General features: G+C 46.8%; 1 protein-coding gene across 1 annotated transcript in view; it reads left to right on the forward strand.

Annotated features, from left to right (window-relative positions):
• The first annotated feature begins 7,376 nt into the window (after positions 1-7,376).
• The window catches only part of tmie (transmembrane inner ear), a 120,460-nt gene continuing 102,475 nt past the window's right edge, over positions 7,377-25,361 (forward strand). Inside the window, exon 1 of the mRNA XM_078216996.1 lies at positions 7,377-7,570. Coding sequence (XP_078073122.1) covers positions 7,454-7,570 — 117 coding nt within the window. The 5' untranslated portion in view covers positions 7,377-7,453. The remainder of the gene's footprint in view (positions 7,571-25,361) is intronic.

The following is a 25,361-nucleotide window of genomic DNA, read 5'->3' on the forward strand; positions in this document are numbered from 1 at the left end:
CAAGGACACCCAGGTCCCTCTGCACAGCAGCATGCTGCAATTTTTTACCATTTAAATAATAGTCCATTTTGCTGTTATTCCTACCAAAATGGATGACCTCACATTTACTAACATTGTACTCCATCTGCCAGGCCCTCGCCCACTCACTTAGATTATTTATATCCCTTTGCAGACTTTCAGAGTCCTCTGCACACTTTGCTCTTCCACCCATCTTAGTGTCATCTGCGAATTTTGACACACTACACTTGGTCCCCAACTCCAAATCATCTATGTAAATCGTAAACAATTGCGGTCCCAACACTGATCCCTGAGGCACACCACTAGTCACTGATTGCCAACCAGAAAAACACCCATTTACCCCCACTCTTCGCTTTCTTCTTTCCTTCTTTCCTTCTTTACGTCTTTACCCTCGCTCCTCCGCTGAAATAGGCGGCACTGCTGCCTCACAGCGCCAGGTACCCGGGTTCAATTCCCGGCTTGGGTGACTGTGTGGAGTTTGCACGTTCTCCACGTGACTGCATGGGTTTCCTCCGGGTGTTCCAGTTTTCTCCCACACTCCAAAGTGGTGCAGTTTAGGTTGATTAGCCATGCTAAATTGCTTACTGTCAGGGGGATTAGTTGGGTAAATACATGGGTTTACATGGATAGTTGCCAGTGCAGTCTCGATGAGCCAAATGGCCTCTTTCTGTGCTGTAGGGATTCTATGATTCTATGAAATGGATTCTGACCTGTGATGAATCTCACTGCCTTATCATGTTTTTGTCAACCTCCATCAGCCACTCATTCCTCAACTGATTTTATTTTAAATCCTTATCTTCATTTACAATTCTTTCCACAGAACCTCTTGTCCTCCTGTTCCAGCCCTCTAGAACATGAAGAACCTGGAAGGGTTTTGCCAAGTTGCAATGTCAAGTGACCATCGAATGGTGTTTCCCTCAGTTTTCAGAGAATTCCCAAACCGACAACCAGCAGTAATGCCCACTCGAATATTTCCCAGCCTTGCCAGATCTTCCAGAGCATTTAGAGTGGCACAGGATGTGTCTCTTTAACCAGAAACCATCCTCTCTCTCACATTCAGCCTGGTAGCTCGCAGCAACCTATAGCCTTCACCTCCCTACTGACCACAACAACTCCAGCTTTAGCGTCTGTCAGACCAATCTCTCTCTCTTTCTCTCTCTCTCAATCTCTCTGTCTCTTTCTTGCTCTGCCCAAAAATTTGGAGACAGAAAGTCTGTCCACAGTCAGCCCCGCTGTTCCTGCCATTGTTTTCACATGTGAGCATTTTGCACCTTGCTCTCAGTAAGTCTCAACTTGGATTCCTTGTCTCTATGGTAACCAATCCACTCAGGCTTGTTGTCAGGCAGAACTCATGGCAGATCAGATCACTCTCTTCATTCCTCCATTTTACCTTGAATTAAAGAGTCCAGATGTAATCATCCTACAAAATACATGTAACAGTAGGGTTGACTGAGAAGAGCATAAATAACTTCTGCTCACAGTGAATAGTGTCTCCAGTATCCTGGACAATATTTCACCCTCATACAACACTACAAAGTGGGATCTTAACATTCACAAAATAGCTGATGCCATTGCCCACATTAAGTATTGATTTATTACATGTAAGTAGCTGTTTGGTAGGTTAGAACTTGAGTATTGCTGAAAAAAGAGACATGCTGTAGAAGCTTATCATCTTGCACTCATCAGGACAATTCACAAGAATAGCAATTGTAAAGGGAACAACAATAAATACTGAATGAGATGAGAGCAATGATTGGTTGGCAAGTGAACTCTGATTGGTAGAGGCTTTGCCATGGAGAATGCACCAGGTCAGGTAATTATAATCCCATATTTATGGTGCATAGTATTGGTTCAGTTCATAATGAGACAAGCAGGAACTATGTCTGTAGTGCGAATGATAGCTTGGCTTATTTCTGAATTAAAACATTGTGGATTATGGACAGGAGAGGGTTTATTTTAAACAGCTCTGATTTCTCCTCTCACTACCTGTACATAAACAAAATTATGTTTTTGATTTGGTTTTCCCCCTTTAGAGGCAGTGGCATATTTCCTAACCCCTTTGGTTTTGGTGTGACCCAATTTCTATTAATAACCCAACAGCAAACTTGAGTTAGGGTAAACTTAGAGGGTTAGTTTATTTGCAAAGACTCAAATGCGGCAGGGCGGTAGCAACATTGCCTGCTTTTTACTCGTACAGGAAAAGTGAGGGATAGGGAAAGAAACATTTACAGGCTAAAGACCACAGAGTAATGAATTATTGTTTCATGTGAGTCCAGAGTCCAAAATAAAAGTCCAATGGTGTATTCCATCACAGAAGTCAGAAGAAAATTGATGCTGGATAATTCACATAATGTATCACATAATTCCATGAGGATACATAATAATGGAAGCGTAAAGGAGAATATACCCCTGTCTACATCAACGGGGACAAAGTAGAAAGGGTCGAGAGCTCAAGTTTTTAGGTGTCCAGATCACCAACAACCTGTCCTGGTCCCCCCATGCTGACACTATAGTTAAGAAAGCCCACCAACGCCTCTACTTTCTCAGAAGGCTAAGGAAATTTGGCATGTCAGCTATGACTCTCACCAACTTTTACAGATGCACCATTGAAAGCATTCTTTCTGGTTGTATCACAGCTTGGTTTGGCTCCTGCTCTGTCCATGACCACAAGGAACTACAAAAGGTCGCGAATGTAGCCCAATCCATCATTCAAACCAGCCTCCCATCCATTGACTTTGTCCACACTTCCCAAAACCTCAGCAAAGCAGTCAGCATAATTAAGGACCCCACGCACCCCAGACATTCTCTCTTCCACCTTCTTCCGTCGGGAAAAAGATACAAAAGTCTGAGGCCACGTACCAACCGACTCAAAAACAGTTTCTTCCTGCTGCTGTCAGACTTATCTTGCATTAAGTTGATCTTTCTCTACACCCTAGCTGTGACTGTAACATTACATTCTGCACTCTCTCGTTTCCTTCTCCATGAACGGTATGCTTTGTCTGTATAGCGCGCAAGAAACAATACTTTTCACTGTATGTTAATACATGTGACAATAATAAATCAAATCAAATCAAATCAAAACACTTTTCCTGTATAGATGACTTACACAATGAGGCATGCAGTGAGGAATTAGTTTTGTAGGCAATGTTATTGAAGTTCAAACATTCCAGTGGAAATAGTGTAGATGGGGACCAGGCATTCTATCCCAATCAGAGCCCTATTCCTGAGCTGCTGCTTGGTAGACGGCAGGTGGCAGACTGCTTTGCAACTCCACAGGGCAATATTACAGGTTGCACCAGCTGCTGGGATGGGGGTGGGGGGAGGGTGTGTGTGTGTGGGGCAATGTTTTGTGGGGGAGTCATATTATGTCACATGATTCCCACCCCTCCACTCTGGCTTTGATAAAGGGTGTATGGGTGTATGTTCCTTTGCCTGGGTTCCTGAGATTGTCAATGATCCAACTTGAAAGGAAGGTTGCAGGTTCCTTTGTCCTAGCTGATTACTTGGCTCGAGTTGTCCAGGTTGGGTTTGGAGATGGTCTTTGCATAATTCACTTTGAATTTGGCCTCTGCAGTCCACGGGGATCACTAGCGTCCCTTCAGGATAATGAGGTGTGTCTCTATGATACTGCCTTGATAGCTCCTTTGTTCAGGACCACAGCCGAACATTGCTTCAGTCATTTTAAAAGCCAGTTTTGAAATCTTAGAAATGTGCCGTGAGGATACATATATATTTTACAAAAATATAGTGTGAGGTCTTAGCCCCATTGCAAAAGAGAGCGATGTAGAGAGAAAAAACTTTAGAGAAGGAATTCAGAGTTTAGAGCCTAGGCACTGAAAGCACACTGACCAATAGTGGGGCATAGAAGTGAGGGATTCATAACAATAAGAACTTATATTTATGTAGCACCTTTAACATACTAAAATTCTCCAAGGCATTTCATAGTCTCCTTACAGTTTAGAAGGAGGCCATTTGGCCCATTGAGTCTGCACTGACAACAATCCAACCCAGGCCCTATACCCATAACCCCATGTATTTATCCTGCTAATCCCCTGACACTAAGAGGCAATTTTGCATGGTCAATCAACCTAACCTGCATATCTTTGGACTGTGGGAGGAAACTGGAGCATCCAGAAGAAATCCATGCAGACATGGGGAGAACGTGCAAATTCCAGACAGACAATCACCTGAGGCTGGAATTGAACCTGGGTCCCTGGCGCTGTGAGGCAGCAGTGCTAACCACTGTGCTACTATGCTGCCCCGAAGGACATTCAGAAGGGCATCATGAAGCAACAAATGACATTGAGCAACATTAGGAGATAATAGATCAGGTGAGCAAAAGCTTGGTCAAAGATTTTAAGGAGTGTCTTCAAGGAGGTAGGGAGGTGCAGGGAGCATGATCCAGAGCTTGGGGCCTAAGCATCTGAAAACACGGTCACCGATCGTGGATGCTGAGAAGGATGAGAATTTCAAATTCAAGACATTGTTTGACTGGGATCCAATGTAGGTGTGCAAGCACAGGGCTGAGAGGGGTTAGAGTGTGAGTTAAGACATGGGCAGCAGAATTTTGGACATTTGCAAAGGGTAAAATGTGGGAGGCCAGCCAGCAGTGCTTTGGAATAGTCAAACCTGGAGATAACAGGCACGAATGAGGGTTTCAGCAGCAGTTGAGCTGAACTGAGGCAAAGTCAGGTGATATTACAGAGGTAGCAATAGCAAACTTAATACTAGCGCAAATCTGAAGTCAGAAGGTCATCTCAGGGTTGAGTGTGACAACAAGGCTGCAAATAGACTGGCTTAATCTCGGAGAGAGATGGATTCAGTTGCTAGGTAATGGGGTTTAGAGCAGAGACCAAAAGCCCTGGCTTCAACTTTCCCATTACTTAATTGGAGAAAATTTGGGTTCATCCAATTCTGTGGGGGCGATCTTACCAAAAAGATTCTAAGTGCCGAACGAGTCTGAAAATGAGAGAGAATTGCACCCATTTCTTGGGTGAGCTCCCAGACGCAATCGTACAGCACCTAGAAAAGAAAAGCCCAGATGTGATTTCTTTTTTTATTCATTCGTGGGACATGGGCCTCTCTGGCTGGCCACTCACCTGAAGAAGGGGCTTGGAGATCCAAAAGCTTGTGTGGCTTTTGCTACCAAATAAACCTGTTGGACTTTAACCTGGTGTTGTTAAACTTCTTACAGCATTTATTGCCCATCCCTAGTTGCCTGAGGGCAGTTGAGAGTCAACCAGCCGGCCAATCCCCACCCCTCCGAATGCCACCCTGGCCGATCGCCGCCCCCCACCTACCACCCCCCCCCCCCCCCCCCGCCCCGATCGCTGCTCTCTTTAGCTCTGAAGAAGAGACATACGACTTGAAGCATTAACTGTATGGCCACAAGACTGGAAATTCCCACCAGAGGTCAACGGACCTTTACCTGGTCCACCGAGTTTTCCATGGACGGTGGGATGGGAAAATTCCGCCCTGTTTTACTCTCCACAGATGCCACCAGACCTGCAGAGCTTTTCCAGCATTATTTAAATACAATTGGTTGTCTAGCCCCACAAAATGTGTGGAAACTTGCTGAGCAAGGTGTCGAGGGGGCTACTGGAATGTTGTACTCAGAGGGCCCAGAATACAAAAGTAAAGATCTGATGCTTCCATTGTACAGAGCTTTGGTCAAACTCCACACTGGAATATCACATTCGGTTCTGGGTACGGCGCTGAGGAAGGATATAAAAACAGAGAGTGCTGGAAAAACTCAGCAGGTCTGGCAGCAGACATTCCAAAGAAGAAATCATAGAAACCCTACAGTACAGAAAGAGGCCCTTCGGCCCATCGAGTCTGCACCGACCACAATCCCACCCAGGCCCTACCCCCATATCCCTACATATTTACCCACTAATCCCTCTAACCTACACATCTCAGGACACTAAGGGCAATTTTAGCATGGCCAATCAACCTAACCCGCACATCTTTGGAGTGTGGGAGGAAACCGGAGCACCCGGAGGAAACCCACGCAGACACGAGGAGAATGTGCAAACTCCACACAGACAGAATCAAAGTAGACTCAAAACATTAACTCTGTTTCTCTCTTCACAGGTGCTGCCAGACTTTTTGAGTTTCCACAGCACTTCCTGCTTTAATTTCAGGTTTCCGGCTTCTGCAGTATTTTGCTCTTATCTCAGAAAGGATATAACAGCTATGGAGAGGGTACGTTACAGATTCACCCAAATTATATGGGGGCCTCGAGTTAACTTGTTAGGGTGCGGCATGGTGGCACAGTGGTTAGCATTGCTGCCTCACAGCACCAGTGACCCGGATTCGATTCCCGGCTTGGGTCACTGTCTGTGTGCAGTTTACACATTCTCCCCATGTCTGCGTGGGTTTCCTCCAGGTGCTCTGGTTTCTTCCGACAATCAAAGATGTGCGGGTTAGGTGGATTGGCCATGCTAAATTGCCCCTTAATGTCAGGGGGATTAGTTAGGGTAAATGAATGGGGTTATGGGGATGGGGCCTGGGTGGGATTATGGTCGGTGATGACTTGATGGGCTGAATGTCCTCCTTCTGGACTGTAGGATTCTATGATTCTATGACAGCCTGAATAAACCTGGCTTACATGCCTTTGCATTTAGAAGATTGGGGGAACTGGCCTAACAAAGGTGTTTAAAGGAATTGGTGGGGTAGATACAGAGAACACAGCTCTCCTGCTGAGGAATCAAGAACAAATGGACAAAATCTTAAAATTCAAACTACCTTATTCAGGATCAAAATCACGGTGGTCATTTCCACACAAGCGCAAAACTGAAGTACATCACCCAAACCAACTGGGAGTTCAGAATCGTTTGAAATTTTCATGGCAGTTTTGGTTGGGGTGTCAAGGAGAATGGAACAAACACAGGGAGACGGAGTTGAGGTACGAATCAGCCATGACCCAATTGATTGGCAGGAGGGGCTAAATTGTCGACTTCAGATCATAAGTTTCTCTAATCCCTGCTTCCTGTCCACGGAGCACACCGGGAGAGGAACATAGCTTCACTGCGAACTCTTTCTTGTAATACTCCCATGTGTATCATATAAGTGAGAGTAAAATGTTTTCAGCTGTTCAGTGGAGAAAACCGAAACCCGTTTGTGTTGGCAGTAAAGAATCCTGTCCCAGTCACCGGCGCTCATGACTTCCTTAACTAGTGTTTGTGTACAATCTGTGTGTAAAAGGAGACCCATTTAATTAATTAATGGTTTCCCCCAGGGAGCAGTGCAGGCCCTGTGTACCGTGAAGCAGAAAAAAGGCAGCTGATTCAGGGACAGATGTGAAGTCAGGCCAAAGCTTCTGCTCATCAATCACTCAGCTCTGTATCGGTGTGTGTGAGTGTGTGAGTGTGTGTGTGTTTGTAGATGTACGAGTATTGTGGCCGCTTCTGGGCCGAGGGCAGCGTAACAGGGGATGGCGTGTTGTGAGGACCAGCGTTCTTGCCTTTCAGCCCTCAGCATAATCAGCTCCATCACCGCCTTGCTTTCTCTCTTTATCGCAGCCGCATCTCCCCAGTTCCTGGATCCAGACGTGAGTTACACATTTGTTTTCCCCTGTCTCTTTCTCACTGACACCCTATCCTCTGCGTCGTTGTAGTATTGAGCTGCCTCAGTGCTACTGGTTACCACAGGCAGTGCTGTGACTGCCTCGGGAGGCCTGTCCTCCCTCAACACTTGACCAGAGAAACAAATGTTTGCCAAGGAGAAATACAAGGGGGCCATGCAGCCTCCCCTTCAGTGGCTGAGCCTCTCTTTTCCTCTTTTGCTCCATTCACTTGTCCCTGACACTGTTGGCTGCTTGTTGCAATGCCAGGAGATTTATTTCTCTCTCTGTGTTTTCAGTGCCTCCCTCAGTGCTCTGGGAGCATGTTAAACTCGGCAGCTTGTTAAACATTTCCTTGTGCCACAGGGGAAAGTTTGACAATAGAGCTTTTGTGATGCTCCTTTAATAGGTGGTCAAACAGAAGGCATTGCAAGGAAGGGAGGGTGGCATGGGGGCACAGTGGTTAGCACTGCTGCCTCACAGCGCCAGGGACCGGGTTCGATTCCCCGCCCTCGGGTCACTGTCTGTGTGGAGTTTGCACAGTCTCCCCGTGCCTGTGTGGGTTTCCTCCGGGTGCTCCAGTTTCCTCCCACAGTCCAAAGATGTGCGGATTAAGTGGATTGGCCATGCTAAATTGCCCCTTAGTGCCAGGGGACTAGTTCGGGTAAATGCATGGGGTTATGGGGATAGGGGCTTGGGTGGGATTGTGGTCGGTGCAGGCTCAATGGGCTGAATAGCCTCCTTCTGCACTGCAGGATTCTATGATTCCAAGAAGGGAGGGGGAGTGGGATAGGAGCTGGGTGAAGGACTATCGCTAACATTTGGAGACAATGAGGCCGGATTTTCTGTTTTGGGTCAGGAATCACATTTGATCCTGGCGCCAGTGTCCTGAGTCTGCATCACATCGGGTATAGTTACCTTTCTACAATTTCTGCTGCAGTGACCAATGAATAGTCAGAGGATGAGCTTGCTGTTTGATTAAAGATATTCGGGGAGGGGGGGTGGTGGTGGTGCGGGAGGGGGGGCTTTCCAGTCCCTGTTATCAGCGGGCGGGAATGCCGGTGGAGACGGAGAATCCAAAGGGATCCCAAACCTTTTTATGCCAGCCAGATTTCCCCTTGATATTGTTGCCCCACCCCCCCACCCCCCCGCCCCCCCACCCCCACCACCCCCCTCCCCCTCCCCCTCCCCCTCCACCCCTGCCAGGAACCCCATGGCCATACATTTAATCATCATCACTGGATCCCTGGCTGTACAATCCCGCCATGTTAGCATATCACCCCCGCCCCTCTATGTCAGCGTGACACCACGCCAGCAGGGTTTACAACAGGTCTGGACAAACAGGGACCTAGCAAATTGCCTCCGCCGGGGTTGTAATGCCCCCAAAGGAGAGAGAGAAAGGCCCAGGTAGTACCCTGGCAATGCCCCGGCACATCCCTTATTTGACAAAGTCCCTCACGGTAGGCTGGTGAAAAAGGTTGGATCTCATGGGATAAAGGGGGAGGTGGCTGGATGGGTGGAGAACTGGCTTGGTCACAGAAGACAGAGGGTGGTAGTGGAAGGGTCTTTTTCCGGCTGGAGGCCTGTGACTGGTGGTGTTCCGCAGGGCTCTGTATTGGGACCTCTGCTGTTTGTGATTTATATAAATGATCTGGAAGAAGGTGTAACTGGGGTGATCAGTAAGTTTGCGGACGACACAAAATTGGCAGGACTTGCAGATAGTGAGGAGCATTGTCAGAAGCTACAGAAGGATATAGATAGGCTGGAAATTTGGGCAAAGAAATGGCAGATGGAGTTCAATCCTGATAAATGCGAAGTGATGCATTTTGGTAGAAATAATGTAGGGAGGAGCTACACGATAAATGGCAGAACCATAAATGGTGTAGATACGCAGAGGGACCTGGGTGTGCAAGTCCACAGATCCTTGAAAGTGACGTCACAGGTGGAGAAGGTGGTGAAGAAGGCATATGGCATGCTTGCCTTTATAGGACGGGGCATAGAGTATAAAAGTTGGGGTCTGATGTTGCAGATGTATAGAACGTTGGTTCGGCCGCATTTGGAATACTGCGTCCAGTTCTGGTCGCCACACTACCAGAAGGATGTGGAGGCTTTGGAGAGAGTACAAAGGAGGTTTACCAGGATGTTACCTGGTATGGAGGGGCTTAGTTATGAGGAGAGATTGGGTAAACTGGGGTTGTTCTCCCTGGAAAGACGGAGGATGAGGGGAGACTTAATAGAGGTGTATAAAATTATGAAAGGCATAGATAGGGTGAACGGTGGGAAGCTTTTCCCCAGGTCGGTGGTGACGTTCACGAGGGGTCATAGGTTCAAGGTGAAGGGGGGGAGGTTTAACACAGATATCAGACGGACATATTTTACACAGAGGGTAGTGGGGGCCTGGAATGCGCTGCCAGGCAAGGTGGTGGAGGCGGACACACTGGGAACATTTAAGACTTATCTAGACAGCCATATGAATGGAGTGGGAATGGAGGGATACAAAAGAATGGTCTAGTTTGGACCAGGGAGCGGCGCGGGCTTGGAGGGCCGAAGGGCCTGTTCCTGTGCTGTATTGTTCTTTGTTCTTTGTTCTATCCCCTGGCACTGCCTGGGCACCAAGGTAAGTATGGACCCTCAGAGGAGAGAGACATGCCCAAGCAGTGCCTTGGCACTGTCCCATGGCACTGTTCCAGCACTGCCTCTTGGCACTGCCCTGACACATTCCCCTGGCACTGCCAGGGCACCAAGGTAAGCATAAGTCCCGAAGGGAGAGGAAGCCACTGCTCCCTGGCACTGCCATTGCCAGGGGTGGGCCCATTGGGGAACCCCATGGTAGGAGGGTTCTCTTTATGTGTGTTGGGGGTAGGGCTGATGCATGTGAGTGTGGGGCATACCCCGATACTTCCATGGTGGTTGGGAGGGGATGTGCCTCCGAAACTTGCATGGTTGGGGATGGGAATGTGTGCCCCCGATACTAGCATGGTGGGGGGTGGCGTGGGAGTGGGGGGGGGGGGGGGGGGGGGGGGGGGGGGGGGGCGGGGGGGGGCAGGGGGGGGTGACGGGTATGCCCCAATACTTGCATGGTGGGGGTGATGCTGTGTGCCCCGATACTTGTGTGGTGGGGGACATGATTGTAGGGAGTCCTCTGTGTCGTTGGGGGGTGGGGGGACATTTATTATGAGTGCTGATTGAGGTGTTCTGTAAAGAAGGCCCCCCAGTGTCTGTGGAGTTGGCCTTGCTGGCTCTATCTAGTCCTGCCCTGCCCGTGTGACAGCACAAACCATGCACTGTGTACCAGAGAATCTGGTCTGAATGTGCATCTGCTAATACATGTGACAATAATAAATCAAATCAAATCGAATCAAATCAAATACTTGCCGGTTTTGAGTCAGAACCTGACACACTGACAAATATTGGAAAAATTCCACCCTTTGAGAAAAAAAAAATCATAAAATCCCGCCTCATGGATAGGTTCCTGGATCTAGAAGACAAATTGGCAATGACACTTTAGCCATTCCACCAGCTGAGGTAGGAGCTGTTGATTCCTATAAATAGAGGAGATGTGAGGGGCAAGTTTTTACACAGAAAGCGGAAAGTGTCTGGAACGTGCTGCCAGGGGTGGTGGTGCAGGCAGATACAATAGGGGCATTTACGGGGCTTTTAGATCAGCTCATGATTATGCAAGAAATAGAGGGACATGGACTAAGGGCAGGCAGAAGGGATTAGTTTAATTTGGCATCTTGTTCGGCAAGACATTGTGGGCTGAAGGGCCTGTTCCTGTGCTGTACTATGTCTATAAGAGAGAGGAGCCACCTCAAAATGGAGACACGCTCTGGAGTTTGGGTAATAATGTTGAAACTGAAAAAAACCACAGCTGCCTGGCCGTGATCAAGTAAGGGCCAAAGCCTTCCCCTGGATAGCCAGCAGCTGTGGACTGGAGTAAGGATATGTGTCTCTAATGGGATGAAGAGTGACCCCCCCCCCCCCCCACCCCCCTCCCCAGCTTACCAGGAGGCTGCCTTGTTTAACTGGCTTTCAGCTGCAGTATGGAACCCAGTGGGACTAGAAAATTCCAGCCGTTGTCAAAGTGCCCACAGCAGACTGCTTTACTGGCTGAGTTCTACCTGCCATTTTCGGGTGAGCAGCCATCTTGCCCCAAATTGGGCGACCGCTCAGGGCGGCATGGTGGCACAGTGGTTAGCACTGCTTCCTCACAGCGCCAGGGACCTGGGTCCAATTCCCGGCTTGGGCCACTCTCTGTGTGGAGTTTGCACATTTTCCCGGTGTCCGCGTGGGTTTCCTCCAGGTGCTCCGGTTTCCTCCCACAGTCCAAAGATGTGCGGGTTTGGTTGATTGGCCATGCTAAATTGACCCTAATGTCAGGGGATTAGCAAGGTAAATGGGGGTTATAGGGCCTGGGTGGGATTGTGGTGGGTACAGACTCGATGGGCTAAATGGCCTCCTTCTGTACTGTAGGGATTCTATGATTCTATGATTCCTGAAACTCATCCATTCAATCCCCAAGCATGACCCCAAGCTTCTGGTCACTTTCCATTTTAATTCACCGCCTTGTTCTCAGGCTCACATTTATGTCCTCGGCCGACTGCAATGCTCCAATGAAGCTCGAGGAAAACCACCTAATCTTCTGATTCTGCATTTTAAACAGCCTTCTGGGCTTAACATTGAGGTTAACAAATTAAGGCAATGAACTCTGTCCCCATTATGATTCTGATTTTTTAATTCCTCGTGGGCTGGTTTTTCACTTTTGGACAGAGCTGTTCATCATTTTGCCATTCACTCTCCCACTCTGGACAAATGCTTTGTTTCTTCACTACAACCATTATCACTCCCTTTGCCTTTGCTCGCATAGTTGTGTCATTAAATCCCTCTACCATATTCCAGACATTCCCTTTTGTTCTTCCTCCCTCTTCTCCCTTCCCACGGTATAAAGCCCATCACATTTTTGCTTCCCTCCAATTCTGAAGAAAAGTCAAATATGACTCCAAGCGTTAACCCTGTTTTAGAACAAAGAACAAAGAACAAAGAAAATTACGGCGCAGGAACAGGCCCTTTGGGCCCTCCAAGCCTGCACCGACCATGCTGCCCGACTTAACTAAAACCCCCTACCCTTCCGGGGACCATATCCCTCTATTCCCATCCTATTCATGTATTTGTCAAGATGCCCCTTAAAAGTCACTATCATATCTGCTTTCACTACCTCCCCCGGCAGCGAGTTCCAGGCACCCATCACCCTCTGTGTAAAAAACTCGCCTCGTACATCTCCTTTAAACCTTCCCCCTCACACCTGAAGCCTATACCTCTTAGAAATTGACTCTTCCACCCTGGGAAAAAGCTTCTGACTATCCACTCTGTCCATGCCCCTCATAATCTTGTAGACTTCTATCAGGTCGCCCCTCAACCTCCGTCGTTCCAGTGAGAACAAACCAAGTTTCTTCAACCGCTCCTCATAGCTGAACAGATGCTGCCAATCCCATTGAATATTTCCAGCGCTTTCTGTTTTTATATTGCCCCCGACCCTGGCCTTTCTCTAAATAGCTCCAGATCAGAATCCTGCCGGATATCCGGCCCGCCGACTGGCGACGGGAAATTCCGCACCCACCCAGATGCCTCCTGTCCCACCCCCATCAAGCATCAAAACTCCAGCCCTTCATTACTGAACCCATCAGAGAAGACAAATAAATAAGAAATAACCAGGGGCAATGGGGATGAAAAATAATGTTAAGAGGATAACTTTATAGCGGCATTCAAAAAAATGGAAGGGTTTGTTGGAATAAATGAGACATTTTCCACTGGCAAAAAGATCAATGGGAAGAGGACAAATTTTAAGGGAATTGGTTAAAGTATCAGAGGGGAAATGAAGAGAATTATTTTTTACGCAGCGAGGTATTATGATCTGCAATGTATTGCCTCAGAGAGTGCTGGAAACAGATTCCATAGCTATTTTCAAAAGAGAGTTGTTTTCCAAAGGGCTAGGGAAATAAGTTGGGAGTGGGGTGGCACAGTGGTTAGCACTGCTGCCTCACATTGCCAGGGACCAGGGTTCAATTCTCGGATTGGGTCACTGTCTGTGTGGAGTTTGCACGTTCTCCCCGTGTCTGCGTGGGTTTCCTGCGGGTGCTCCGGTTTCCTCCCACAGTCTGAAAGACGTGCTGGTTAGGTGTATTTATTGGCAATGCTAAATTCTTCCTCAGTGTACCCAAACAGGCACTGGATTGTGGCGGCTAGGGGATTTTCACAGTAACTTCATTGCAGTGTTTGTGTAAGACTACTTGTGACACTAATAAATAAACTTATAATTGGATGGTTCTTTCAACAAGACAACACAAGCTTGGGAGATTAAATGGTCCCCTTCAGTGCTGTGGGATTCTATGTCACAGGATGAGACATTGCTTTTGATTTGCTTTATTATTGTCACATGTATTTGTACACAGTGAAAAGTATTGTTTCTTGCGTGCTATACAGACAAAACATACCGTTCATAGAGTGCATAGGGGAGAAGGGAAGGAGAGGGTGCAGAAGCAATGTTACAGTTATAGCTAGGGTGTAGAGAAAGATCAACTTAATGCGAGGTAGATCCATTCAAAGTCTGATGGCAGCAGGAAAAAGCAGTTTTTGAGTCGGTTGGTACATGACCTCAGACAGACTTTTGTATCTTTTTCCCGATGGAAGAAGGCGGAAGAGGGAATGTCCGGGGTGCATGGGATCCTTGATCATGCTGGATGTTTTTCCGAGGCAGCGGGAAGTGTGCTGTTTCGATGACTAATTCAAAGCTGATAGTTGTTGTCCACCTCATTTTATGTCTCAAAGGAAAAGATGCCCTTAAGACCCAGGGAGTGCCTGATGATTACGAATCTCTTCTTCCTCATGTTGGTGATTTCTAATGGGGTTAGAGAGGCATTTCCCAGTGTCTGGCTGCAACTTCAGCGACAGACCATCCGGCACTCCGATTGATGGCGTTAACAGACAAAAATATTGTTTCTCCTGATTTTCCAATGATGTGCATTACTGCACCAGGATAATCCCAGCATCAGCACACCAAGAATAATTCCTGCGCTGTCGACAATAGAAGGGTATTGGATAAAGGACACGGTGACAAGCAGTTGACAGAGGAACAGGGAGAATAAGTGGGGGTGTGAAGAATAATAGTACAGTGACAGAGGCTGAGGTAGCCATTTGATTATGGCACTTCACTTTTATTCAACTGCAATTGAGTAGATGCTTGAGCAGGGAGGGTGAATGTATTATAGAAACGGTGATTCATGTCTCAAGGGAAGGCCAAAGAAAATTTAAGTGGTTGCCAGGAGGTAAAGAAGGTGAGGTGCTTGCATTTGTCTGCCTACAATTGCTAAAGGAGGAGGGTGTGGCATGGTACTTGTTGCAGCCTCTGTCACTAATTGTAAGAGATGAATAGTTTTCTGAAGCAAGTATTGAAGCCACAGAACCATTTTGGATGTCAAATTCACGACGTGGCCATTTCCACATACTAGTGGGGAATAAGGACCATACTTGAGGTCTGCAAAATAATGAGGGGCATAGATCAGCTAGATAGTCAATATCTTTCCCAAAGGTAGGGGAGTCCAGAACCAGAGGTGAGGGGGGAGAGATACAAAAGTGTCCAGAGGGACAATTTTTTCACACAGAGGGTGGTGAGTGTCTGGAACAAGCTGCTAGAGGTAGCACAGAGGCGGGTACAATTTTGTCTTTTAAAAAGCATTTAGATAGTTACATGGGTAAGATGGGTATAGAGGGATATGGGCCAAACGTGGGCAATTGGGATTAGCTTATGTGTTTAAAAAAAGAAGGGCAGCATGGACAAGTTGGGCCAAAGGGCCTGTTTCCATGCTGTGAAACTCGATGACTCTATGACTTGACAATGTCGCCAGCAAGCCAAAAGGCACCTAAATAGAAGTTCCAGAATCTAGGTTTTTACACAGGGCATCTGCCCATTGTTTGCGAGAGCAATCTGTGTGTAAGGCTGTCCGATGTGCATAATCTAGGTTAATGCGCCCTCTTTAGGTATTGTCAAGTACTGACACTAGAAAAGCCATGGAGGAAATTCAGACAAAGGGAGGAATTTGTCACGCAATCTGCCACAGGAGGGAGCCATCATTGGCCGGTGCTAGGATCTTCTGGCCTCCCCTGTTGTCAATAGGGTTTCCCATTGAATGCACGCCATACCACCGTGAAACCTGCGGTGGGGGTCTGCCATCAGCAGGACTGGAAGATCCCACTGGCATGAACAGCCAGGAAGTCCCAGCCAAAGAAACAAACTGACTCAAAACATTAAGTTTGCTTTCTCTCCCTACAGATGTTGCCAGATCTGTTGCGTTACTTCCAGCATTCCCTGGGTGCAATCTTCCCAAAATTACACAGAGTGTTGGATCGGGTGAGAAAAGCTGTGTGAAACTCACCGGCTTCACCACCTTTTCTTGCCTGATTTAGCGGCGCTCTGTGCAATCTCAGAATGCTGGCGAGAATCACACACAATAAGAAGTTTAACAACACCAGGTTAAAGTCCAACACGGTGGTGTGGCTTTTGCTACCAAATAAACCTGTTGGACTTTAACCTGGTGTTTTTAAACTTCTTACTGTGTTTACCCCAGTCCAACGCCACCATCTCCACATCATGAGAATCACACAGCCAGCTGGGGGGATGGGGCCCAAACACACCAGCAACACTGGGAATCTGAGTTCAGGGCACCATTTAAGCCATCAGGGCACCTCGAATCCAAAGTTAAATTTAAGGCCCCCCCCCAAATGGACATCAGGACCTCACCCCTCCCCACCACAGACATAGGCACTCCCCACACGGACATGGACACCCCCACACGAACATCAGGACCTTCTGGCAGATAAAGGGGACACACCACTGACCTCCACATGCAGAAGGGGGCCCCCAACCCACATACCTCTCCTGTGGATAAGGGGAGTCCCCACATGCAGAAGGGGACCCCCCCAATGGAGGAGGTTAACCCTCCCTAGAAATCATAGAAATCATAGAAACCCTACAGTGCAGGAAGAGGCCATTCGGTCCATCGAGTCTGCACCGACCACAATCCCACCCAGGCCCTACCCCCATATCCCTACATATTTTACCCGCTAATCCCTCTAATCTACGCATTTTAGGACACTAAGGGGCAATTTTAGCATGGCCAATCAACCTAACCCGCACATCTTTGGACTGTGGGAGGAAACCGGAGCACCCGGAGGAAACCCACGCAGACACTAGGAGAATGTTACATCTCCACACAGACAGTGACCCAAGCAGGGAATCGAACCCAGGTCCCTGGAGCTGTGAAGCAGCAGTGCTAACCACTGTGCTACCGTGCCGCCCCTATGTAAGTTGTTGTTGTTGAATCAGTAATTCGGAAGTCACGATCAGTATTTGAGAAAATGTGAATTTTAATCACATCAAGCCAGTTTAAGAATTTGAATTAAACTTTTAAAAAAGCTGGGATTAGTAGAAATGAGATCTCAAGTATGGCAGGTTTCTCCCTCAAATGTTGTCTTGGCCAAAGTGACTCCAGTCTCAAACGTGGTTCACTCATAACTATCATCTGAAGTGACTGAATAAAGCCACTCAGTTGTATCAAACTAAGAGCAGACGTTCGGTTCACTCAACTCATGAGAGGCTTAATTTATGAAGAAATTTATGAAGAAAGATTGAACGGGTTGGGCCTATACCCATTAGAGGTGATGGTATTTTTTTTATTCATTCGTGGGACATGGGCGTGGCATTTATAGTTGCCCTTGTTCAGAGGGCAGTTGAGAGTCAACCACATTGCTGTGGCTGTGGAATCACATGTAGGCCAGATCGGGGTAAGGACAGCAGTTTTCCTTCCCTAAAGGACATTAGTGAACGAGATGGGTTTTTCCAACAAGCGACAATGGTTTCATGATCATCAGTAGATTCTTAATTCCCGATATTTTTTATTGTTGAATTCAAATTCCACCACCTGCCGTGGTGGGATTCAAACTCGGGTCTCCAGAACATTAGCTGAGTTTCTGGATTAATAGACTAGCGATAATACCACTAGGCCATCGCCTCCCCCTATTGAAATATATAGGACCCTGAGGGGACTCAGTAAGGTGCATACCAGGAAAATGTTTCCACTTGTAGAGAGGCTAGAACCAGGTGACAGTATGGTGGCACAGTGGTTAGCACTGCTGCCTCACAGTGCCAGGGTCCCAGGTTCAATTCCAGTTTCAGGTCACCGTCTGTGTGGAGTTTGCACATTCTCCCTCTGTCTGCGTGGGTTTCCTCTGGGTACTCCGGTTTCCTCCCACAGTCCAAAGATGTGTGGGTTAGGTTGATTGGCCATGCTAAATTGACCCTAGAATCAGGGAGACTAGCAAGGTAGATGTGTGGGGTTATGGGAATAGGGCCTGGGTGGGATTGTGGTCAGTACAGACTTGATGGGCTGAATGGCCTCCTTCTGCACTGTAGGGATTCTATTCTATAAGGTGACACTGTTTAAGAATCAATGTCTCGCTTTTAAGGCAGAGATGAGGTGAAGTTATTTTTCCCCCTCAGGGTTGTGAGTTTGTGGAATTCTCTACTCCAAGAGGCAGTGGAGGCCGGATCATTGACTTGATTCAAGGTTGAGTTAATTAGATTTTTGATGGGCAGGGAAGCAGGTTTTGGACCACGACCCAGATCAGCCATGTTCATTATATGATGGAGCAGGCTCGAAGGGCTGAATGGCATATTCCTGTTCCCAAATCCTACGTTCTTAGTCCCTGCGTTCCCACATTCTCAAAGCAAATAGGAATGGGCAATAAATATCGGTCTTGTCGGTGAAGGTCAGGTTCCAAGAATAAATAAGGTGAATAAATTTGCCCAAGAATCCTAACAGTGAAAGATGAGCAAAAGCGGAAAGAACTAAGCTCACCGACAAAAGCAATTAGCCGGCTGCATGGCTGAGCAGAGGTGGAAGAAGCTTCCGGAAAAGTAACTGATACCATCCTAATGAAAGTTAAAAGGACAGATAGCTCCGAGTTTGTATCAGAACAGTTTTCTCAGCACTTGGCTATGGCACCTCTGAGTGAATCAACAATGGCACTGATGTAATTCCAATTGCATTTTGGAAAGATAATTGTTTAAAAAGAAGAAGATGACTCCATTTGGACAACAGAGATACTTTTCTGGATTTAATTTTATGTAAGAAAAAAAGATAACTTTGTCCCCAGCTTTTGGTGGTTATCGTACCAGACAGTGGCTCAATGCTCCAATAGAGCAATAGTCAGTGATAAATAGTTCACCAAATCCAGTCACTTGTTATCCAGTACCGTAAAACCTGTCAGATTGCTACATCAAACTAGTTCAGTAACTTCCTTCATAGAGAGAGGGAGGTGAAGTGGTGAGCTACATGCCAGGACCTTTCTTACAGACAGAAAAGAGGTGTTTAGCTATATGATCTGTGCTGCTTCTCAGATGTTGACTGATCTGTTGCACGTTTCTAGTGCTTCCTGGGTACAGTAGTGTCATGGTTAAAGTGTGACAAGACTTACCCAGAGGTTATGATTGTAAATTCCATCACATCAATTTCAGAAAATGCGGCCTGGATTTTCATCGAGTCAGGTTCACTTGTGAGCCTTTGAAACATGGGGAGTGCATCCCTATTCCGGGATTCCCAACCTCATGTGAATGTTTTGGGAATGCCTTTCAAGGTTGCAGGCTGATTCCTACCAGAAGGCCGCACCCAGCACCCTTGACCTGACCAGTCCCCAACACCCCCTCCAGACAATCGCTGCTCCCACTCCCCACCTCTCAGTTGATCACTGCCTGATAATCCCCAATTGCAGAGTGCGCAGCTCCCCCTCCCCAGCTTCCCTTTAGGCCCCACCATCTTCAGGCCCCACCCCTCGGCCAGTCCCCTGTGGGCAAAGCCAGGGTGCCTGGTGGGCAGTGCCAGGCTGGCAGTGCCAGGCTGCAAGGCTGACACTGTCAGGATGCCAGGCTGACACTGCCAGGCTGGCACTGCCCAAGGGACACTGCCCCCAACTTCCCGGGAGTCTCAATGGACTTGATGGGGACCATACGTGATCATCACCAGTGAAGATCTTCACCGGCAAGGTCATTAAGGCAAGTGAGCCCTGATGATTGCGTCTCGGGCTCACTTGTAATGTTTAAATTCAAATTTAAAGATTATAATCAGCCTTGCGCACCATGCTGGCAATCCGGGGCCAGTAAGAATGTGAGAGGTGAGAAACTGGGCATAAAGTTAGTTTTTCACCTCTCTCGCAATCTTACCAGCTCGCCATGCAGACTGACTGGCATGATGCGCTGGTAATATCACCCCCATTATTCATAGTCCCATTCAGAGGAATTGTGAATCCTAGTCTGCATGGACCTTTCAAAAGGGTAATTTCAATAGGTGCTCCTCATGCCCCCATGCCAAGTTATGACACCTCATCCACCCCATGTTCCCTCAAGTCCCTATGCCAAGCTCTGCCCTTTCACCAACCACCTAGTCCCCTCTTTCCCCCATTTCAATCTCTGTTATTTCATCCATCCCCCCCATGCCATTCTACCCAGCCCCAATGTCCGCTCTTGCCCCGATTCCAAGCTCTGTTCTTTCACCAAACCTAATTCCCTTCATGCTGCCTAAGTAGCCTTGAAAAAATGTAATTCATTGATAACTTTCTTCTATGTTGGAAAAAAGTATCTGCACTACAAGCTAATAAAAATGTCAATCATCCAGGCCCTTTTAAGTCTCCAGCATCACAAATCCTTGAAACCACTTAACTTGTGTAAACAGTCATTGTCAAATTAACTGAATATATTGGAGAGCCTGAGCTCTGGGGAGCAGCTGTTCTAGTTTTCTATTAGCTGTTTAGGTTCTCAGCCAAGCCTCATTATGTATGCTTGGCTTAGTTCCTTTTCCGTCACTGGAAATCTCACATCTCTGTGAGAGTATACAAAGAACAAAGAACAAAGAACAATACAGCACAGGAACAGGCCCTCCAAGCCTGCGCCGCTCATGTGCCCAACTAGACCATTCGTTTGTATCCCTCTATTCCAGTCTATTCATGTGGCTATCTAGATAAGTCTTAAACGATCCCAGCGTGTCCGCCTCAATCACCTTGCTTGGCAGTGCATTCCAGGCCCCCACCACCCTCTGTGTAAAATACGTCCCCTGACATCTGTGTTGAACCTTGCCCCCCTCACCTTGAACCTGTGACCCCTTGTGTTCGTCACCTCCGACCTGGGAAAAAGCTTCCCACTGTTCACCCTATCTATGCCCTTCATAATTTTATACACCTCTATTAGGTCGCCCCTCATCCTCCGTCTTTCCAGGGAGAACATCCCCAGTTTACCCAATCTCTCCTCATAGCTAAGACCCTCCATACCAGGCAACATCCTGGTAAACCTTTTCTGTACTCTCTCCAAAGCCTCCACGTCCTTCTGGTAGTGTGGCGACCAGAACTGGATGCAGTATTCCAAATGTGGCCTAACCAACGTTCTATACAGCTGCAACATCATATGCCAACTTTTACATTCTATGCCCCGTCCAATAAAGGCAAGCATGCCATATGCCTTCTTCACCACCCTCTCCACCTGTGCTGCCACCTTTAAGGATCTGTGGACTTGTACACCCAGGTCCCTCTGTGTGTCTATACTCCTGATGGTTCTGCCATTTATCGTATAGCTCCCCCTTACATTAGATCTACCGAAATGCATCACTTTGCATTTGTCTGGATTAAATTTCATCTGCCATTTCTTCGCCCAATGTTCCAGCCTATCTATATCCTGCTGTATTCTCTGACAATGTTCATCACTATCCGCAACTCCAGCAATCTTTGTGTCGTCCGCAAACTTACTGATCACACCAGCTACATCTTCCTCCAAATCATTTATATATATCACAAACAGCAGAGGTCCCAGTACAGAGCCCTGCAGAACACCACTAGTCACAGCCCTCCAACTGGAAAAAGACCCCTCCACTGTTACCCTCTGACTTCTATGGCTAAGCCAGTTCTCCACCCATCTAGCTAGTTCACCTTTTATCCTGTGAGATTTAACCGTTTGCACCAGCTTGCCATGAGGGACCTTGTCAAACGCTTTACTAAAATCCATATAGACGACATCCACGGCCCTTCCCTCGTCAATCGTTTTTGTCACCTCCTCAAAAAACTCAACCAAATTTGTGAGGCATGACCTCCCTCGTACAAAACCATGCTGTCTATCGCTAATGAGATTATTCAGTTCTAAATGCGCATATATCCTATCTCTAAAAATCTCCTCCAACAATTTCCCTACCATGGACGTCAAGCTCACGGGCCTATAATTACCCGGGTTATCCTTGCTACCCTTATGGGCCTTGTTGAAAAAGTACCTACACCACATGGACTGCAATGGTTCAAGAAAGCAGCACTCCACCATCTCTCAAGGGCAATTAGAAATGGGCAATAAATTTTTGTCTATCCAGCGATGCCCGCCTGCCATGAACGAATTTTTAAAATTACCTTTTTTTAAAGCTTTTTTACCATGCACTATTTGGCTCATTGGTTCTAGAAGTGTATATTCGGTGAATTAGCATGTAAGTGCCATAGCTTGGCATAGGAGACATGAGGGACCGTGAAGGTGGGTGGAAGGGCAGATAGCCTGGTATAGAAGGCATGAGGGGATATAGGGGTTAGGTGGGGGACATGAGGTGGTGTGGATGGGACACATGAAGGTGAGGAGGCGGTGAAGGCTGGAGGGTCTTTGTGTATTTTTATTTTAACTGGGGCAAAGTTTCACAGAACCATTTCCTTTTTAAGCAGTCCGTCTCCGTATCCGCCATTCTCTTGGCTGTTTCCACACATCTTCCCAGATTGGATCACCTGACTCCAGCCCACTCCCCAAGAATGAAGATCCCGCTTTGCGAATACTTTCTCCCAAGGTAGACAGGCCAAGCCAGGAAGTTGTCCAACTCCCCTTACTGACATGGAAGCTGTTAGATGAATTCAACTGATTGTTAATTTTCTTCAGGAAGAAAGAAAGGTTTTCTTTATAAAGCACCTTTCACGATGAAAGGATGTCCCAAATGCTTTACAGCCAATGAAGTACTTGCGAAGTGTACTCACTATTGTAATATAGGAAACATGACAGCGAACATTGGGCACAGCAAGCTCCCACAAACAATAGCATGATAATGGCCAGGTAGTCTGTTTTGTAATGTTGGTATATTGGCCAGAACCTTCCCCTGAGAAACCTTCAGTTTAACATCCAAGCATCAGAAACTCCAACAATGCAGAACTACCTCCGTGTTGTATGGGAACAACAGCTTTAAGTTTCGTGCTCAACTCCTGGGACTTGAACCTAAAGGTTTTGGACCAGTGCCCTAACTGAGCCACAACTGACAATCAAGGGAAGAGAAGGAAACCTGTTGTCCTTACCCAGGCATACTCAAATTTTAAAGTGGATGGTTGAGTCCCATGTCCTCTGAAGTAGCCCAGTCAATGACCTAGTCAGCCCACAAAACCTTAACTATTAAAGGCCCACCTCATGTAGTGACAATTAGACATGTGCAATCCTTGCAACTTTGCCAATATTGCCCACATCCCAAAACCGGCTGTAATATAATGCACGTAATTCCTGAAAGGTCTAGTGTTTGACTTCTAGTCTGTGGGATGAGAGGCTGGTCTCAGGACAGAGTATTTTTTATTCATTTATCCAATTCAATCAAATCAAGTCCAATTCAGAGTCTCAACAAGTGAGACATTCCAGATCCAAGCTGACAAGACAGGGCGCTCACCTCCTGTCTTGGGCTTGATCTACATGATCCAAGCTGATTGGAGTGGGCATTGCACCTCCTCCAAGGCTTGATCTCATTTGCATCTTAGCCAAAAGGCCGAGATGCCGCTTTTAAAAATAGCTTCAAATGAAGCTAAAATGTAACCTAATGACTTCAACCAAGTACAGCATGTCGATACGACACTTGATCTTAGCCAAAAGGCCTGGTCTCAGGCCAGAGTATTTTTTTAAAATTCCAATTCAATCAAATCAAGTCCAATTCAGAGTCTCAACAAGTGAGACATTCCCGATCCAAGCTGACAAGACAGGGCACTCACCTCCTGTCTTGGGCTTGATCTACATGATCCAAGCTGATTGGAGTAGGCATTGCACCTCCTCCAAGGCTTGATCTCATTTGCATCTTAGCCAAAAGGCCGAGATGCCGCTTTTAAAAATTGCTTCAAATGAAGCTAAAATTAACCTAATGACTTCAACCAAGCACAGCATATCGATACTCCACTTGATCTTAGCCAAAAGGTCTCAGGACAGAGTTTTTTTTTATATATACTTTTCCAATTCAATCAAATCAAGTACAATTCAGAGTCTCAACAAGTTGAGACATTTCCGATCCAAGCTGACAAGACAGGGCCTACACTCCTGTCTTGGGCCTGATCTACATGAGCCAAGCTGATTGGAGTAGGTGCAGACTCACCTCCTCCAAGGCTTGATCTCATTTGCATCTTAGCCAAAAGGCCAAGATGCCGCTTTTAAAAATTGCTTCAAATGAAGCTAAAATTAACCTAATGACTTCAACCAAGCACAGCATGTCAATACTACACTTGATCTTAGCCAAAAGGTCTCAGGACAGAGTATTTTTTTTATATACTTTTCCAATTCAATCAAATCAAATCCAATTCAGAGTCTCAACAAGTTGAGACATTTCAGATCCAGGCTGACAAGACAGGACGGGAGACCAAATCACCCTGTCCTGGGCCTGATCTACATGAGTCAAGCTGATTGGAGAAGGGGGAGGATCCTCCTCCAAGACTTGAGCTCATTTGCATCTTAGCCAAAAGGCCGAGATGCCGCTTTTAAAAATTGCTTCATATGAAACATATGAAGCCTCAGCGTAACCTAATGACCTCAACCAAGTGCAGGCGATCCATACTACACTTGATCTTAGCCAAAAGGCCGAGAAGGATAGAGTATTACAATTCACTCAGTATCCTAGAGCTAAGGAGGACAATAACTCAGTCAAGGTTCTTGCTCCAGATTGTGATCCAGCTACACTTTTCACATATTGTTGTGTGTGGATCTTGGATGAGGGTTGGTCCAGACTGGACTGCGGTGCCACATTGGGATGAGACAGGTTTCTGCCATTGATTGTTGAAGGCTCACACATGAAGGATAGTCGCTTGACTGAGATGACAGAGGGAAACACATCCCATCATAAATTAGCCGGGAGATTAGGTAGAAGAGAAACTGGGATAGAAAACTGAAGGAAAGAAATTATGTAAAAACTACCACGTATTGGACTTTCTTTTACCGAAACTAAGACCTTGAATTAAACAACACTTTCATTATCTCAGACCACAGCTAATTAAGTGTTGTAGAGAAACACAACAGCCAATCTGCATGCATCCAGGTCCACAAATAGCAATGAGATAAATTGCTGGGGAAGGATAAATGATGGCCAGGACACTGGAGAGAAGTTTTTTCCTCTCCTGTAAATAGTGCCACAAAATGTTTTACATCCACTTGAGAAGGCAGATGGGAGGGTTTTGATTTAATCTCTCTTCCAAAAAATGTACTACACTGGTGTCAATCAATGCTTAAGTTTCTAAAGTGAAACTGCAACTCACAACATTGTGAATCGGGAGGTAAGAGAGCTGGCATTTGAGCCAAGGCTGTCACTTCAGTTGAGTATACAGAGGAACTGCCATATTGTCCATCCATAGTCATCCCAAGAAGGTGGTGTTAGAATGAAGAACAAAGAAAATTACAGCGCAGGAACAGGTCCTTCGGCCCTCCAAACCTGCA

This window comes from Mustelus asterias, chromosome 7, assembly GCF_964213995.1.
Source record: "Mustelus asterias chromosome 7, sMusAst1.hap1.1, whole genome shotgun sequence".
Classification (NCBI taxonomy): Eukaryota; Metazoa; Chordata; class Chondrichthyes; order Carcharhiniformes; family Triakidae; genus Mustelus; species Mustelus asterias.